At 36.8% G+C, this 17348-nt stretch overlaps 1 protein-coding gene across 2 annotated transcripts in view; it reads left to right on the top strand.

Annotated features, from left to right (window-relative positions):
- The window catches only part of HCN1 (hyperpolarization activated cyclic nucleotide gated potassium channel 1), a 215197-nt gene that overhangs the window by 130611 nt on the left and 67238 nt on the right, over window positions 1-17348 (top strand). The window contains exon 4 of one of the 2 annotated variants that reach the window (XM_076362697.1): window positions 9306-9524. The exons of the other annotated variant lie outside the window; for it this stretch is intronic. Coding sequence (XP_076218812.1) covers window positions 9306-9524 — 219 coding nt within the window. The remainder of the gene's footprint in view (window positions 1-9305; window positions 9525-17348) is intronic. 2 annotated transcript variants of the gene reach the window in all.

Raw genomic sequence — 17348 nt, 5'->3', positions numbered from 1 at the left:
GAAAGAAAACCTGTTTTTTAAAGCACTGGAACTCCTGAATCCTAGTCCCAATCTTTACACCAATTCTTTGTGTGAAAGTAGCGTTGGTTCACCTTGATTCATTTTTAAGCAGATTAGAACATATTCAGACCCTATGTAGACACATTTGCCTTTTTGAGTGGATTATATTAGACTGTTTTAATCTACTGTAACCCACAATTTTTTTTTTTCCAAAGGACATATTCCTACAAATACTTACAAAGCAAAAATATTTTGCTAGAGTATGTATATATATAGAACACGGAGGAAAGCATTTCTTGGAAAATCAGGCTTTGAATGTTTTGAGATGTTCTTAGTGAGAAAGCATTGTGACACTGATTTTGTGCATGGCTGTCTATGTACCTTTCAATTTATGTATCAAGTTTGCCTAGCCTTTTCCTAATAATAGCCTTTTCTGCCACTTGCTAAGTTAGTTGTTTCCTTCCTTGTTTTTATGTAGCTTCAAAATCACTTTGATTCAAAGAGAATGGTGATAACACTCAGAAAGCTAAATGTCCACTGCCAAAACCCTATAATTTTCATTTGTCATTTTATTTGGGATCAGATGCTTCACATAATTTGCTGTCTAGTCTGAGTTCTTCACAGAACAGAGAGATGCAGTTCCTTCTGCCGAGTTATCTTTTCTAAATTGGTTGCAAACATTGTCTGTGACAGTGGAGATTCTTCCTAACAGTTTTCAGTAAAGCAGTATGCTGTGGAGTCACGAGTCAGGTTTATGTCTCTTCACTCCTTCAGCCGTCTCCCAGAACTGTACTATATTAAGCCCACATTATCATCTGCCTTTTATTGACTATCACATAGCTACTGTTGAAAATGCAAAGCTTTTCTCAATGTTGTATTATAAAAGCATTTCATAAATGGTTTGATTCAATGCTTAAGGCTTGTTAAGTAAACTGTTTTGCATCATATCCAGCTCCTTTCACCAACTGAAAAGAGCAGAAAAAAAGATACGGTGTCCTTAATGCACTCTGATTTTTTACCTCTCCTGAACAGTGCTATTTCATGAACTTCAGTTTCTCATCGAAAATGCTTCCTTGCAGGATTTATGTATTCTCTTAGTAGACATGCCGTTGTTTTGACTCTTTTTTTTCTTTTGTTGTAAGAAAGTGTTTCTCTCTGAGATGCATTGTTTGCCCAGTGAAATTATGTTTACTAAAAACCTAGATGTACTTACTTCTTGTAACCACTTATTGTGACCACACAATACTTATTATGTACTTACTGTGATTACAACATATTTTCCCTTTGGTGGACAATGTGCATCTGTTCCAGTCAGTCCCTTGTAAACAATGGCACTTAAGTTTATTTCAGGATCAAAAAATAGTGTGATTTGAACTTCATCAAACTTTGAGTGTGCTATGAGAGAGGAGAACAGAAGCCAAATGTCTTCATCATAAATTTCAATAAAAGGATCTCGAAGAACAAAGTTCAGCCTAAAATGGCAGGGCAACATCTGCAGTTTCAGTGATAGGTGTTTGTAAAAACTTCATTTTTTTGGTATATATTTTGTGATAATGAAATTGATTTCAAAGGAGGGGAGAAGGAATGCTCTCTGGTGGTAATAATTGTTACTAAAGATGATGCCACCTAATAAGTTTGAAAACAGATGTATCAAAAAATAGTCACAACTGGTAGGCAAAGTCTAAAGCCCCCTGATATCCCCCCTGCAGATGCAGTTCGCATCCTGTGAGAGTTCTTTAAGGAACTGAAACAGAAACCCTTGAAAAAGGCCTGACTGTGTCACTGCATTCTGATCACGCTTTTCCAGCAGATGGGCATGAGACAAAGCAACAGGTACATTTTTGAAAATTCCTTCACCAGTATTCGTCCCTTAGTTTGTCACTGACTGATTGACATGGGGGCTGTATTAATACTGGTAGATAAAATATGCCCAGGTCTGTTTTCTCTCCTGGAAGTCAATTGCCTCCACAGCCTGCTTCCATACAACTGGACTTCTTACTTACCAAGGCGAGGTGGCCTCAAGTGAACCTGTGCTAAGTCTCAGGCTGTGTTCTCTGTTTTGGAGAGTATTAATTGGCCTCAGCCAAAACCACCTCTTTCTGAAAAACTAAAAGTACAGGCAATCAAATTCCACAGTGGGAGAATGTTTCTTGGCACTGTTAAATTTTCACATGGGAAAAACAGACATAGTCTGTACTTTTAGCATTTTACTCTAAACTTTATAAAAGCTTTGTGACAGCTTTGTAAGGTGAAATTCCTTAAAAATTCTCATTAAAATAATCCTTTGGAATGGAATGTTATTTTAAATGGGATTCATGCATTACAAACTTTCTTCAGTCTTTTGGGTTCAGTTAAGGGAGCACAGTGACCAGATAAAAGGATGAGTCAGAGGGGGCTGATTCATAGGCAAAAGAATAGAAAAAGTATTTTTCCTGTAAGCTTTAATTTATTATTTTGTAACTTTATATATACAGCTGTAGGAATTCATGATTGTATCTCTGATTAGGTACAGATACACAGAACAAAGAGCAGTACTGAGCAGCGTACAGGGAAGCCTCCCCTATGAGGTTCTGGGCATATCTTATGTGAATGGTCCTTTTGAACACAATGGGCCTCACTCAAATATATGTGAAAGACCTGGCTGTGTGCGTAAGCCAAATATCTGCACTTCTGTTGCTGTTTATGAATTGCCATACTGATTCTACAACAAAAATCATTCATCCTTACCATGAAAATGTGATCACAGGTAGATATTCTTGCTGCTTGCTTTTAATGGGAGAATGTATTAGCAGATTAATATTCAAATTTTTCTGCATCAGGAAAAATAATCAAAAGAAAAAGAAAGATCTGTTACCCTACATTGTTTTCGTTTGATGGCTAGTGCCAAAGACATAGCACCAAAGTATGAATTACAATGTAATGACAGCAAAGTCACGTAACGACTCTGAACAAAGTAAATATATAATATTTAGTCATTGCTCCTCCAGTCAAACCTCTTTTCCTGTGGAATGCTATGCCAAACACTTTCTACATTTTTTCTGCCAGTATTGGTCTTGAAAGTATATGTTGACTCATTTGCACCATCTGTTATCTTTGCACGTATCAGCAGAGAGAAATGTTAAGAAGTTTCTGAAGACATCTGCTTATTCCACTGAGCTTACCGATTCAGGTTTTTTCCTTAAATCATGTGTACTTACACACTTCCTAAAATGTACTCTTCTTGCGCTTCTTAAGATTTTAAGAATAACAGCAGGATTTTTAGTCTTCCAAGTCTGATCCCACCTTGCCTTTGTTTACTAGTTTTAGAAAACAACAAGAGATTCTTAGTAATAATAGCTGTGATAAGAAGTAGAGGTTTTGCATGATAGTACATTCTCCATTGCATGAGTTTTGAAGCAGTAAATATTGCACAACTTTCCCATTGGCCAACTTGGTTATTCTTTGTGGTATTCAAACAACTTCTTTGAAAGCTGAAATGCTGAGATGGTGTTTTGCTGTAATTTCCTGTCTGAGATTTTAACTAATCTGTCATTCTAAGGTACTGTATGAAGCCAGAGGCAGTAAATTATGCAACTGACTAATGGACAAGTATGTAAGCTATATATCTATATCAAAATGTATATATGGATTACTGTTGAAATGACAGATTTCATATAGAAGCCCACTTCTAGTCTCATATCAGTGTTATGTGCGTATAACCAGTGACACAGGGAAATTGCTGCTAGTGGATATAACTTGTATTCTGAAATATGAAAGCAAAGCCAGAATTTGAAGATGTGTAGATGCAAAATCTAAAGCATGAGAAACTTTTGAGGACAATAAAACTTCTATGGAAAGTGAAGTGTAACAGTTGGGAGGATTTGGCCATGGAACTTGGATGATGCAGGATTTTGTAGGAAACGTGTCTTTTTTTCTAGTTCTGTCTGACATACTTATTAGAAATGTCATTAACATGCAAATATAGCCTTTTCTTAGCACACCTTTTTGATTAGTTAAATCATATTTTAAATAATTCTTAAATTTAAGAAGCCTTTAAGAAACTGTTGGAAATAATGGCTTGCAAATAAATATATACAAATAACTCATATTATGGTTATATAAGACACATACAGTTTAGTTGAATTCCCACTGGAAAAGACTGTAAATTGTACAGTAACTTCGACCAGCAGTGGCTCAAGTCCTCCAGATTTTAGGCAGATGTTTCCTTGGGGCCACTACTGCATTACAGTATGTGCTACCATGCAAGCAAGGATGCTTTGTGCTTTCTTTGATCTTTGAAGCCCCACCCTGAACTTTACATTCGTTTTGTGCAATCACTTTCTGTGACAATGCTAAAACCAGAGGGCTCACTTCTGGACTGTCTAGCTGCCTCCATGCTCATAAATTAAAAGTGCCCACTTTTGATGGGCACTGGGGTAGGACTGGGATAGGAGCTACCTACTATGTCTATAGTATTAATCTTGTTTGGGTTTCAGCACAGGACAAGCTCATGCCAGCTGCCTAGAAGGAATGGTTCCTCACACACACCAGCTCCAAAGTAGACCTGCTTTTGCTTGGGAGAGTGCTATGTGGCCAGTGCCACACCAGGGGCATTTCTAACAGTACACCCACGTCAACCAAGTTCTAGAGCTTGGAAATGCTTTCTGATAGTTTTTAATTTACTAGGATAGATACAAACCATCTATATCCTGTCAAGATTTGTATCCATCTTCCCTCCCTCAGATATCATTTACTTTCAGAAGAACCTGAAGGCAGTGGTGGGTATGAATGGATGTGTGTGACTGATTAGAAGGCAAGCTCTTCGGGGTAGGGACAGGCTACTTCCCCACTCCTACTGCAGTTTTGAAAGGGAGAATCAGGAGTGTGAGTTCAAGATCCTTGTGGAAACTATTTCACTTAATTCCTAAGTCAATCTTTGCTCCATGATTTTAAAGCATGCCCTTGCAAACAGAGAGGACCATTTGTGTGACACATGCAGCAACCGTGATGTGAAAGGAAAAAGGAACTGAGTCAAAAATGTGGAAACCACTACTGTCTGTGCAATAGTCTGCTTGTTACAATATTTCTAAATCAATTTCTATCCCAGTGCAAGGGTATGGCTGAGGGAATATAAGCTGTGCCTGAGGGAATGACTGCAATATGGAGTGGAATTGATTTGCCTGATGACAACAAAATCTTCTGGTGAAAACCTCCATAGATTCCAGTAAAATAGAAACCCTTTCTTAATCCACTGGGAAAAATAATTTGCCTTTTATTGTTGTCCCTTAGAAGGTGCCATGTGACCTTTCTGTGATTTATTTCTTATGAGCTGAAAAGTTAATATTACAAAAAGATATTTGTAGCAGGTTCATGTGAAATTATGAGACAAAGGATAGCATCCTGCAGTGAAGGAAGCGGCTTGGAAACAGACTTTTAAAAATCAGAAGTGCCCTGTGATTAATGTATCCTTCAGGATAACCGCCAAGTTAATGTATATACTTACAGAATTAATTGGAAATGATCAGTGATCTTTCCTTTCACATATGTGAGGATTTCCTAATGTCATCAAGCTAGATTATGTAATCAATCCTTGGATAAACAGCTTTGGTATTTCTCACAATTACAGTCTTTAATAGTTTTTCCGAATTAATGTCATTTCATGTAAAACATTTCAAACCGATTACTGCTAATCTGGAAACAGTGATCAACCCATTGTTGACTAAGAAATTAAATGCCCTTTTTTACTGATTGGTAGGAGATTTTTTCAGCTCATAGAGGGTTTTTTTTGTTGTTGGGTTTTTTAAATGTATACATTAAAAACAGAATATGACCATTTAGGGAAGCATTTAACATGTATTTATATAAATATTAATATTTTACAATTATATTAAAGAAGAACTGACTATGTAAACACAGGATTCTTTATTTCATAGGATAGGCTTTAGTTAACTCAGGGATATTATCTGTGAATCTGTTATGTAAAAATCTCCTTATGATGCAAGTGCAAAAATGCTTCTTATTAAAAAAAAAATCTCTGTAGGCTGGTAGCAGAGGAATGGCCACTCCTCACTTCTGTGCAGCAAAGAGCAGCATGTTGGAATGGGGCTGTGGAAAATTCCAAATTCTTGAAACAAAGAACTAACAAAGTTAGAGCTGCTCCTGCCAAACCCTTAGGTTATACAACACAAGTAGAAAAATAATAAAATAATAATTATTATTATTTCATCTAGTAATGTTGGTAGTAGCATACATGATTTATAGGATTGACATTAGAACCAGTGTTATTTTTAAGTGGTTTCTATATTTGGGATAAATCATTGAACAACACAGGTAACTGTACTGAAATTTGTACCCTCCACAATGGTATTTGTTCAGCATAATCTTAAAAAAAATCCCCATAGAAGCTAAAAAGACCAATGGTTGCAACTGATTCTACAAGAACTGATTGATTATTAGGGAAAAGAAACAAACAAAAAAGCATTGGCAAGTATTTTCAGCAACAAAATCCTCAGACAAATCCAAGTTGAATTCAAATGTTTTGTCAGGCTTTTTCACCACGTCTTTTTCTTCTTCTGCTAAACCCTTTCTACCCATCTGAGGACCAGCTCCTCAGGACCATCCATTCACAAATGTCTGAAATGTGCCTAGCCTGTAACAAGGTCTATAACAAGCTACGTAATAATATCTCATGCTGTTTGTATAACAAAACGGCCATTTGAGATGGCCTTGACCTCCAGTCTGGATTCAGATGCAGTCGTGACTGTTTGAGGTGTTGGATCCTACTTTGGCTTATATATAAAGGTAGATAAGTGGTTAAACATATCTTTGTTTATTTTGTTGTACATTTTTGGTTATTTCTCTCCCTCATGGTACTACTTCTCAAGTAGCGTTTAAATTATTTTTCACTCACCCTGTTACATACTTACTAGAAAGCCCTCCTTGTATTTTGTTTCTTCTTGCTTCTCCTCACTTCCATTTTCTTAGTCTTTCTTAAAGACAATGGTAATTTACTTAAAACTATAATTCACATACTTGGATAGGATCTCAGTCATGAAATAAAATAAACCAGTGTTTGGGTTAACTCAAAGACTTTGATGTAAAAATACCATTTTACTGAAAGAATTTTAATTGAAAATTATCACACTAAGGATATGATAGAAAAGATTCATAGACAAGATCAAGATCAGCTTTTATTTTTATTTAATATTTATAATAGTTATGCTAAAAATTACAATTTAGGAGCAAGATCTACTGTATGGAGCCCCTCAAGAACTGAGATTTTGATCTTACAATCTCTTGAATACTGTGGCTTTAATAATGCTACTTGTAGCCTTAAAAAACAGATACATTTTTTCCAGCAAGCTGTTTATTGCTTTTGCCAATGTAGTCTATATAAAGCTGCAACTGCTAAAGAATTTGGTATGGGTCTCTAACAATTCCCTTATTAAATATTTCCACCCAAAGGAGATTGATACCAGCTGCAAGGAAAGTCCTTCAAAGTAGACAGTGCCTTGATTGCTGTAAGCTGCTTTCCTGAGAGACAGGGAGCTTGCATTAAAGTACCTGCACTGACCCAGATGGCAAGGAGTTTGTGTGCTCTCCAGCAGGGTTTTTGAATCCTGAACTGGGTATTTTTCAGGGAAGCTTCTGCAGTTCTTTCATTTTTAAAGTATTTTTTAAAGCCCCAAAACAGAAGGAAACTTTCCGCATTACTCAGTGAAACCCCTCTGATTCCCAGGAGTCTTAAGATAGTTCTCTTTTTTTCTTTTTTTTTTTTTTTTAAGTACAGACATTGAAAACCTATTCCTTAGCAGTATTTACAATGGGAAATTTTCACTTGTGAAGAGAGGAACAGCTCACAAATCTGAAAAGCTTTAACTTAGAAAGTGAAACAAGTGTAAATACAGAGGAACCATTAATTTGTAAGTTATTATATAAGTGTATAAATAGTAACTTTGTCATCTGCAATCCAAGAATTGTTAGCTTCTTTCCTGTTACCAGTTATTTTAGCTAATAGGGGGGCTAGAAAAAGTATTTTAATAGATGAAAAGCACAAGAGTAGTTATAATGTTGGCATTTAAATGGCAAGAGAGCAAGCCTGAAGCTCTGAGAAACAAGAGCATTTGAGCAAAGCTTGTACGGGTGGAAGAGAGACACAAATATTGATATTTCATATGTAAATTTTATACATAAATGCTACTGCTGATTTGGAGATTTGTTTATGTTAACAGGATTATTATTTTTGGTCCTGTATATTAGACACTATACTGGATAACTGCCTAATCTTACTAATGTCATCCCAGTTCCTCCTTCTTCACTTCTTCATGTCTGAAATTATTCTCAGTTCTTTGTGGTAAATACTGTGTTTTCTCATGTATGCTGTGTGCCTCCAAGCACAAATTGTTTTCTTGGGCGCTAGATGATCAACAGCTATAAAACTGTTCTTGTTTCATTCTTTTGGCAAGGAAAATAGAAAAATCTGACAAGGAGTCCCAGGGCTTTTTGGAATGTATTAAAGTGTCTGCTTTTCTCAGGAGCAGCCCCTTTGACTGTCTCTATGTAAAGCTAAAGGGAGGATGCTGACAACACCTTTGCAATTTTAAAAGCTTGTGAGTGAGCTGTCGGGTCCTCTAATCTCCCAGAGAGAATGGGAAGGGAAAGCTACACATCAGAAATGCAGGACCCAGGTATTCATGTTTTCTTTTGACCTGTGTTTCACAGACCGTGGCTATGAACATAGGTTTGCTATGATTGCGGAATAAACAGACTTCTTTTCAATTGGGATGCTTCTGGTATAAACACAATATTACAAGAAAAAACAGGATAAGCAGACATTACAACAAATATCTTTTTTTTCTGGCCTTGGAAAGTAAAACAGCTGGTAAGATGAAATGTGGTTGTGTATTAAAATGGACAACTGTGAAAAGAAAGAAATGGGGCCACAGGAGTATGTTCATGCATATTAAAACAAAATACTGCCTTCTTGCACTTGGCAAGTCTGCATGCTCAGCTCTTTCTAATCCATCTGCCATGGACTGTAAAATAAAATTGACCTTTAGTCTCCTTGTATTTAGGTTAACACCCATGTTTAAGAATACAGCCCTGTATTAAAAATAGTCAATTTTATTTCATCTCATTGTGCTAAGTATTATATGGGACAATCTCCGATGCTTTATCTAACAATTAATTTAGAAGGAGTATGCACAGAGGATACGTTACCAGACTGCTCTTTCAGAGCCAGTAATCTATGATCCCATTATACGGGTACAAAGGTATTTTTCCCTTCAGCTGCTTGCTGGCTCAGTCACTTGTCTCTTTTCTTGCAGAACGATTCCTGGGGAAAGCAGTACTCATATGCACTCTTCAAAGCCATGAGCCATATGCTCTGCATTGGTTATGGAGCCCGCGCCCCTGTCAGCATGTCTGACCTCTGGATAACCATGTTGAGTATGATCGTGGGGGCAACTTGTTATGCCATGTTTGTTGGTCACGCCACTGCCCTCATTCAGTCTCTGGATTCCTCACGGCGACAATATCAAGAAAAGGTAACTCATTTTAATGTAACTCCTTGAAATAGATTAATGGGACGTTTTAACTGTGGAAAAGACCATATGAGTTTACATGAAATAATCTAGTAGCATCTGATTCCTGTGGCAGATTTCATTGAACACAAAGGAATTCAGAATGCGCCACGGGCTCAACATATTCCTATATTAACGCACTTTTCTTAGGGAGCAGACAGTTCTGCGTGTCACATGCATTGAATGAAATCTTGGATGTGAAACTTGCTTTAAACTCTGTAAAATTTTCTGTGAAAACTCCATCCCCTGGTTCAGACTGTGCTTTGCACCCCTGTGCTACACTGTGTAGGTACTTGATCTAGGTAGCCTGAACAAGGGCCTTGATCTCAGTGGCTTGGACATGTCTATACAATTTCCTGTCATTCCTCTGGATTGCAGTTTAGGGATAACTTGAACATGTCAAAAGAATGACCTTTAAATGAGGACCAGACCAAACAATTGGTTTTGTTTGGAACTACCTCAGAGAAGTGCTCAGAAGAGGTCTTAGTTTGCTTTATAATGGTATTGTTTACATGCTAATCCGTGACCTGTTAGGTCCTCTCCAAGGACAAATGGAATGGTGACCGACGGGTAAAAAAGTATAGAGAGTTTAGTGGAAGAAAGAGAGTTCTTTATGAAACAGGAAGAAAACGTTTGATTCCTTGTAGGTATGATTGGGATTAAAAAGACATAAATGGGTACAGGGTGGGAACTTTCTGGAATGAGTACTAATTAACACTGCCAGTTGTGTAATAAAAGTCAGAGCAATTGTGGGTGAAGCTATGAAACCAGAAGATGAGGCTAGGTATGGTGGCATAAGGAAGAAAGGATCAGAATGAACCTCAGCAAGGGACAATAAGGATGCGGAGAGTTACTGACATGCTTAAAAGAAGCCAAAATTGTTTTTTATAGTAAATGGGGAACTGGAGAGGGCATGCCAGGAGAAAGGTCAGCTGAGCAAAGTAGTGAAATCAGAGAGTTCACATCAGCAAATAAGAAACGCAGCCTGAGCGATAGTATTTGGCATATGTCCATAAGAAAGTCCAGAAAGGCAAACTGGGCAGAAATCCTGGTGTGATGTAACACAAGCCTGGGGGAGAAACCTGGCAGAGAATAAGTAGAGGAGAGGGTGACCCCGGCATCTGCTGAAGATGAAGAGGAATGGCTGAGTTTGCTGGGCAAGAAGAAGGGAAAAGTAAAAAAAAGATTTTAGTAGGAAGGATTGGGGTGTTTTCTTTACAAGTAGGCAAAGAGGGAGGAAATTAGAGTGTGTGGGAGAAAAAGAGTTTACATTCAGTTTCATTAAGCTCGAGTCACCACAAGACCACGGGGTCAATATATCAGAGATGGGAAGAGGTAAGGGATGAGCTATAAATCCAGTAACAGAAAAATTAGCCAGTGGCTGACACATTAATCTCACAGCTGTTTAAAACAGAAGTTTGCAAGCAAGAAAGCCCATACACTGTTACCTTGAAACGTAAGTGAGAATGAGAGGTTTAGAAGGAGCGTATGAAGGAGCATTAAAACCTCTAAAAATCTGAGCTCTGTTGGTGACCATATGAAACCCCCAAATCCATCTCAGTATAAAGACACGGGGCTAATCCTGGTAGGTCATGTAACCCAAACTAACTGGCTTGTTGGGTCTGTTCTGCCAGCTGAAAAGGAATTTTATTGAAATGGGACACTTCTAGGGAGCTGGGGGGCAGAAACATCTTAACCATGGACCTGAAAGAAGATATAGAGAAGGAAACCCTAAACCTAGTATAACTGCAGTTTCATCAGAGGTTGGGCTCAACATATATACACACACATACACAGACATATGAAATCAGCAGAAATGTCACCATCCACCTGAAACCTCATTTTAATTGTTACCCTCAGACCTTGCTGGCTGCAGCATGATATCAGAAAGTTTTGAGCATCGGAAATATAGTGCATGTGTAAAGATATTCATATATTTTAAACTGTATTGAGTAAAGCCAGTATTATTTGAGTTTTTGGTGTAAATTAAAACCCACCAGCAGTCAAGTAGTATTGCATTTCTCATGTTTTCACATAACAGCAAACAAAGCTTTTTTTTTCTTTCTTTTTTTTTTATGCACACACTTTATTAAACATTAGCATAGAAATGTCTGGCATTTTTCAGTTCCTGCAGTTCTCAACATTTTCATTCTTCTCTTTGTTTTTACTTCTTATTTGTTTCCTGACATCAGAGGCAAAAGTATAGCATGGCATTGATGATCAGGAGTGAAAGAAATGAGCCAGAAATTGCATGTTTCTATGCTTTAGAAAAATGTTTCTCTTTTTCTAAAGCAATTTTTATGCCAGTTATTTATGGGCTAGAGCTAAAGGATGCCTCAGTTAAAGAATTTTTTTCTACTGACTTCTGAGACCCTGAAATCACATGTATATTATCAGCTATAACAACTACCCTGACATATTTGTATATTCTTGCCCATTGCTTTATCATAGTTTAATCATATATTTTGAAATAAATCTTTGATTATAGGCTAAGACTTATAAGCCATTACTATATACTGCTAATGAATATTGTGTATTTTTCTTTATTCTGCAAACTAGATAAATGGGTATTTCAAAGACCAGTTTGTGCTACCCGTTTTGTCAGCATATTTTCTAAATTATTGACAGATAAAAATAGCTTATATTTCACTTAACTGAGACTTGAGAAAAAGGTAAATCAAATCTCCAGCCACAGGTTTCAGAGTTTTAATATATATACTGCAATATCTATTTTTGCCTCGTGCATTGCTTTTTTTTCTCCTGGAATTAAAAAATTGGAAAAATCAGGAGGCTGTGACTTTTTTTAAGTTTTTTGGGCTTAAATGCTAGGATCAAATTCTTTTTTTAGTCTTACACATATAGGAACGTGTATTTCTTGGCTCCATTGTTTTCTTTATAAGACTTACAGAAAATAATGTAATTAACATGAATTGCTAGGCAACATAGAATGGTAGCGGAGATTAAGAAAGAGGTTGTTCTTTGGTTCTTCCCTGAGTAACATCATACCAAAATCTTATTCCTCTTTTTTTTTTCCTGACTGTTTTTTCTGCTGTAGCTAAAATAATATTTCATAAATGTATCTGTGGAATGCAACTAATGGAAGGAAAGTTCTGGTCCTTCTCACACTGAAAGCAGCTAGAAGTGACATATTTGCTGAAATCACCGCATCTTCCTCAGTCAGATCCTCCCAAAGCTCGGGGTATGCAAAACTAGAACAGGCATAATTCAAAATGGAAGGAATAAACACAGAAAGACAAGAGAGCTTTCATTAAGCAAAATATGTCAAACACCATCTAAGAGCACCAGCTAAGAATTTGACCTGTGCCAAGCATTGCATGCTAAGAGAAATCAAAGTATGGAAGAAAGCAAATATTGCTCCACGTGTTTACTGTTATGGGCCAAAGACATCATTTATCAGAGGAAATTAACAGTGATTATAAGCTGTCAAATGTAGAAGGTGGACAATAAAATCATATACCAAGAAATGCTACAAAAAAGGACGCATTGGTACATTCTGGTCACTTTGAGGAAGTTCAGATGTTTTTCTGCTGAAGTGAGTGGAACTCTTCTCAGAGAAAAAATACCTCTCAGATTGAATACATACATCAGATCTTGGTATCAATGAGTGAAGGGCCACTACCTGACAAAGGAGAAAGACGTGTCCAAGCAAGGTATACTCAATCCATATTCTCTTTTCAGCAAGAAAGTCTGACAGATCATTCTACCTTATAAAAGGACTGAGTAAATCAATCAATCAATGGCATTTTAGCACTCTCCTTCTCGTCTTTGGTATAAGTCAAAGATGAATGCAGTAGTAAATAAAAGTAATATTTTAAGTGATAACTCCTTTGACATTTTCTAGAATCTAGGAAGTCACCACATCTCAAAGGTGTTTGCCTTTGCAAAGGCAACGTTTTTTTGAAATAACCAGAAATGCATATGCAGAACTTGTTAACAAACTAGTGTGAAACAAAGCAGCCAAATGAACAGTCACTTGGCAAGGAGTTAAAGATCATTAGTAAAATATTTCTTCCTTTAGATGTTGGCAGTTTTTAATGGGAAGTTGTTCACCAAATGCTGTGAATGTCATTGAATAATATTGATTGAAGACAGGTTAATATTTCCGCTGTTCCAGTCTGTCATGGTCATAAAATATTCAGGAACGAAGTCACAACAAACTAATAGAGGCAAGATTTGTACTAGCATACAGATTGTTTCATGCTCATAAAGATTTTTAAATTTGGTTTGATAAAATGACAACTATTAGATCCATTTTCATTATGCTATCATTTTGTATATTTTGATTTTTCTCTATTGGTAAGCAACTCAAACAACTGCACAAGGTTTCAAAAATAGAAAAAACAGTCAAAGAAATTTTACTAATTGCAAGTAGTAAAGAGGCATAAAATACATTTAGTTCAACCATATACGTATAATAGGAAATGGAAAAAAATGACAACTATCTCCATATAGTGGATGCTATCCCAGTCATGGGAAGATATGGTAAATCATTATTAAAGCTGTGAAAGAATTGTGGGCTTGACATGAACTTCAGATGTCCCAAAGGACATCTCCTTCTAATCCTATACTCTGCTTTTATCTTATCTTTTAATTTATGGTCTTTTAGCACATCTTCAGCTAAATCAGTCTAGTTCAAAGGGAGAAAAGGACCTAAACGTACTTTGCCACAGAGAAAAAGCAATAATTGCATATAAAGATAATTTAAAAGCAACTTACTAATTGGCATTGGGTATTTTTACATAGACAGCATTGGGATTTGAAGTACAGATTGCTCATTTTTCATTTCTTAAGCATCCAAAGAAATGTTTACAAATGATTAATGGGGTTAGGGCAGGAGGGCAGCTTTAGGTTTTCCAGCACGAGGCCTTTCACCAGCTTTTTGAGTCTGCCCCTCATAGCTCCAGCCTGGATATCTAAATTGTCCATGTAGTCTATGGGGAGACAGTCGACATGCACTTGCAAGAGGCAGCAAGCTCTCGGGGGCAGTTTTGGGGCAGCAGTGGCCGAAGAGTGTTTCCATTTCCCTTCCCCTTGACGAGGCTGTGGTACATACTCGAGCACCTTGTGCAGTGAGACATCTGAGCTCCTTCCTCCGAAAACTGGGAAGGGGGACCACCTCTTTGTGCTTCTTTCTCTGAGCAGTTATTTTAGGGTGTGGTGAAGGGGCTCTGCCATAGAGTAAATCAAGACTTGGTAGCCACTCATTCAGCCAGTGATGCCTATGCATTTTCTTATGTGGAATAGGAGGCAGCTCTTCCATGTTTTCCTAAGTTTCAGTCACTTTGTGGTTAAACTGAAGGTGGAACAAGGCAGATACCAAGTTCTTGGTATGCTCATTAGTACAGCTTTGGTGCCTAGGAGACTTTTCTGGAAAATCTTAGATATCTGTAATTATCTCATCTGTAAGTATAAGGGGCTTGTGTATTTCCACTGGAGTCTAGGAAATGGCGATTCTGGTCATGATGCAAATGCGAAAGAAAGGAAGAGCTATGGCAAACTGAGGATCACATCACTGTTTAACTAGGCTTGTACCAGCTTTTGGTATATTTTTTTATTAAATTCAATATAAATATCCATATACATGTAAATATAATATTTTGTCAGCTCGCCCTGGCTGGAGTCCAGCATCAGATGAGACAGAGTGAAACAGATAAAGAAGAGTTTTCATTGCCTACATATTATATATACCATTCATAAAAATCTTTGAAAATCTAGTTGTTCTGGCTTTTTTTGCTTAAACTGGACAGATGTTCAAAATACAAATTGCAGAACTTGAATTTTAGACACTCAGCTGAACTTGCAATACGGGAGTTTTAGCATGTAATTCCTGGATCTGATCTGATCAGCAAAATTTCTCATGAAATACTGATTTCTAAGTTCAGTAGCTTTTCATGGTGTTCACATTCTTTTTAAAAATGGACCTCTTGTTTTTCTGATGCTCCTAGTGGTTTTTAGAAAGCCTGAAAATAGTGTAACACAAAAATGTTCTGTGACTGGTCTCAACTCCTTTCTCCTTTTCTTTACTTAACAATAGTCCTTTTTCACTTATACAGCATAATTTTAGCAACAGGTCATGTTCAGATTGCTGGAGGAGGTGAGCCACTTGGCAGATATATCTTATCTTTTCTGTGCAGTTGTGCTACAGTATATATGCCACCCCAAAGGAATTACTTATTTTGGAGAGTGAGGGATGGTTTATCTTATCCTGTAGTTACATCTACTCGCAAAAAAAAAAAAAAAAAAAAAAAAGGCAAATAACACAAAATCTTGTCACTGACTATCAGCTTGCAGTTTTGCAAGTTTTTATAAAAATCTCATCAGCTTGCACAGATACATATCCTATTTAGCTTTGCCACAGTGCAGTATTTTAAATAGTAAACAATTTTTGAAGTGTGTTACGAATGATCAGGTACAAGAGTTGCTCAGTTTCATACAGTCTTGGACCTTCAGGAGCGAGTATTGACTGTGCCAAAAGCATTATAGTCATCATAGTACTGTGAGGTAGAAATTCATTATTCCCTGAATATTTAGGCATAACTGAGAGTCATTGCCTGAGCTAGTATCTGTGGATTGTTTCTGGTAGTTATAATTCTTGGTTTTGTGATTTTATTTGGAAGTCCAGGGTGTCTTACAGTTAGAAAAGGGTCTGGAAGCCTTTAGTTTTGGATTATTTCTGAATCATCTTATAATCTTATGCTGTTTTGGCAAACATCAGGTGACAGGCTGCTAAATGGGTAGATGTAGTATTCCTGTCTTCTGTGAACCTTACTGATCCTTGTAGAAAGCACTGAGATTTCTTAGAATAGAGCAAGTTATTAAAAGATATTTGGTATAACTGAATTACAAAATATTCTGAAAGAGAAAAAACATACGGCTGCAGCTCAGAAAAAACTTTTCAGATACTCTGTTTCACAGGGTACATATTGTTATTTAAAAGAACATGCAAATAAAAGAATTTGTAGGTATGTTAATTCTTTTATTTGTGGGCATTCTTTTGAATATTTTGATGCATAATTAAGACCATTGTGAACTCAACCCTCAGACATATAAATGAATATGTAAATACAACCACTAAAGCCAGTGTGGACTGCACAGGCAGAGACTTATTAGTTGAACATGGAAATATTTGTTGTGTCAGGATACGGCCTCTGCTGGCATCACTTGCTTTCTCTTTCTGCAAGCTCATCTTTATCAATTTGCGTTTATTATAATTACCTGATTTTTTGCTGCACATAGTTGTGATATTTAATTTGACCTTGATCTTCCCAAGTTTTGAAATGGGAAAGAACAACAGATACTATCGCAACAAGTAAGGACAAAAACTATTCCCCCTCTCCTCCTAATCAAAAATCAGAAGTTATTCACCTTTAACAATACAGCGATAACAAAATAAACGTGTTTGTTTCTTTTCAAGCAGAACTGAATAGTACACTCAGTTTGAGGGTGAGACTTTAGGAGAGGAATATAAATCAGTCAGAACGTTCTCACTAGACTGCTCTCCTCTTTTGTCCTGCTACTTCATTATTGTATTTTAGCTTCTCATTACGGTCAATCTTGCTGGGGTAATCGTGTTGGTTATTTTTGCCTTGTATCTCTTAAAAGGTGATTGGTTCCTCCCAGTAGCAGGTACTGTGCAAGCCAAGTGCTATCCACCCGGCTGCATCATACCTGTGCCAAACTGTAATAGACTCCCACTGCTTCTAAATGACAGATGGGACTTACTTTGATTTATTGCTGTGTTGTGGATAATTTACCTATAAAGTGTTC

The sequence above is a fragment of the Aptenodytes patagonicus genome, chromosome Z (assembly GCF_965638725.1).
Source record: "Aptenodytes patagonicus chromosome Z, bAptPat1.pri.cur, whole genome shotgun sequence".
NCBI lineage: Eukaryota > Metazoa > Chordata > Aves > Sphenisciformes > Spheniscidae > Aptenodytes > Aptenodytes patagonicus.
Note: the sequence above shows the minus strand (reverse complement) of the source record. Positions and strands in the feature narration are given on the sequence as shown.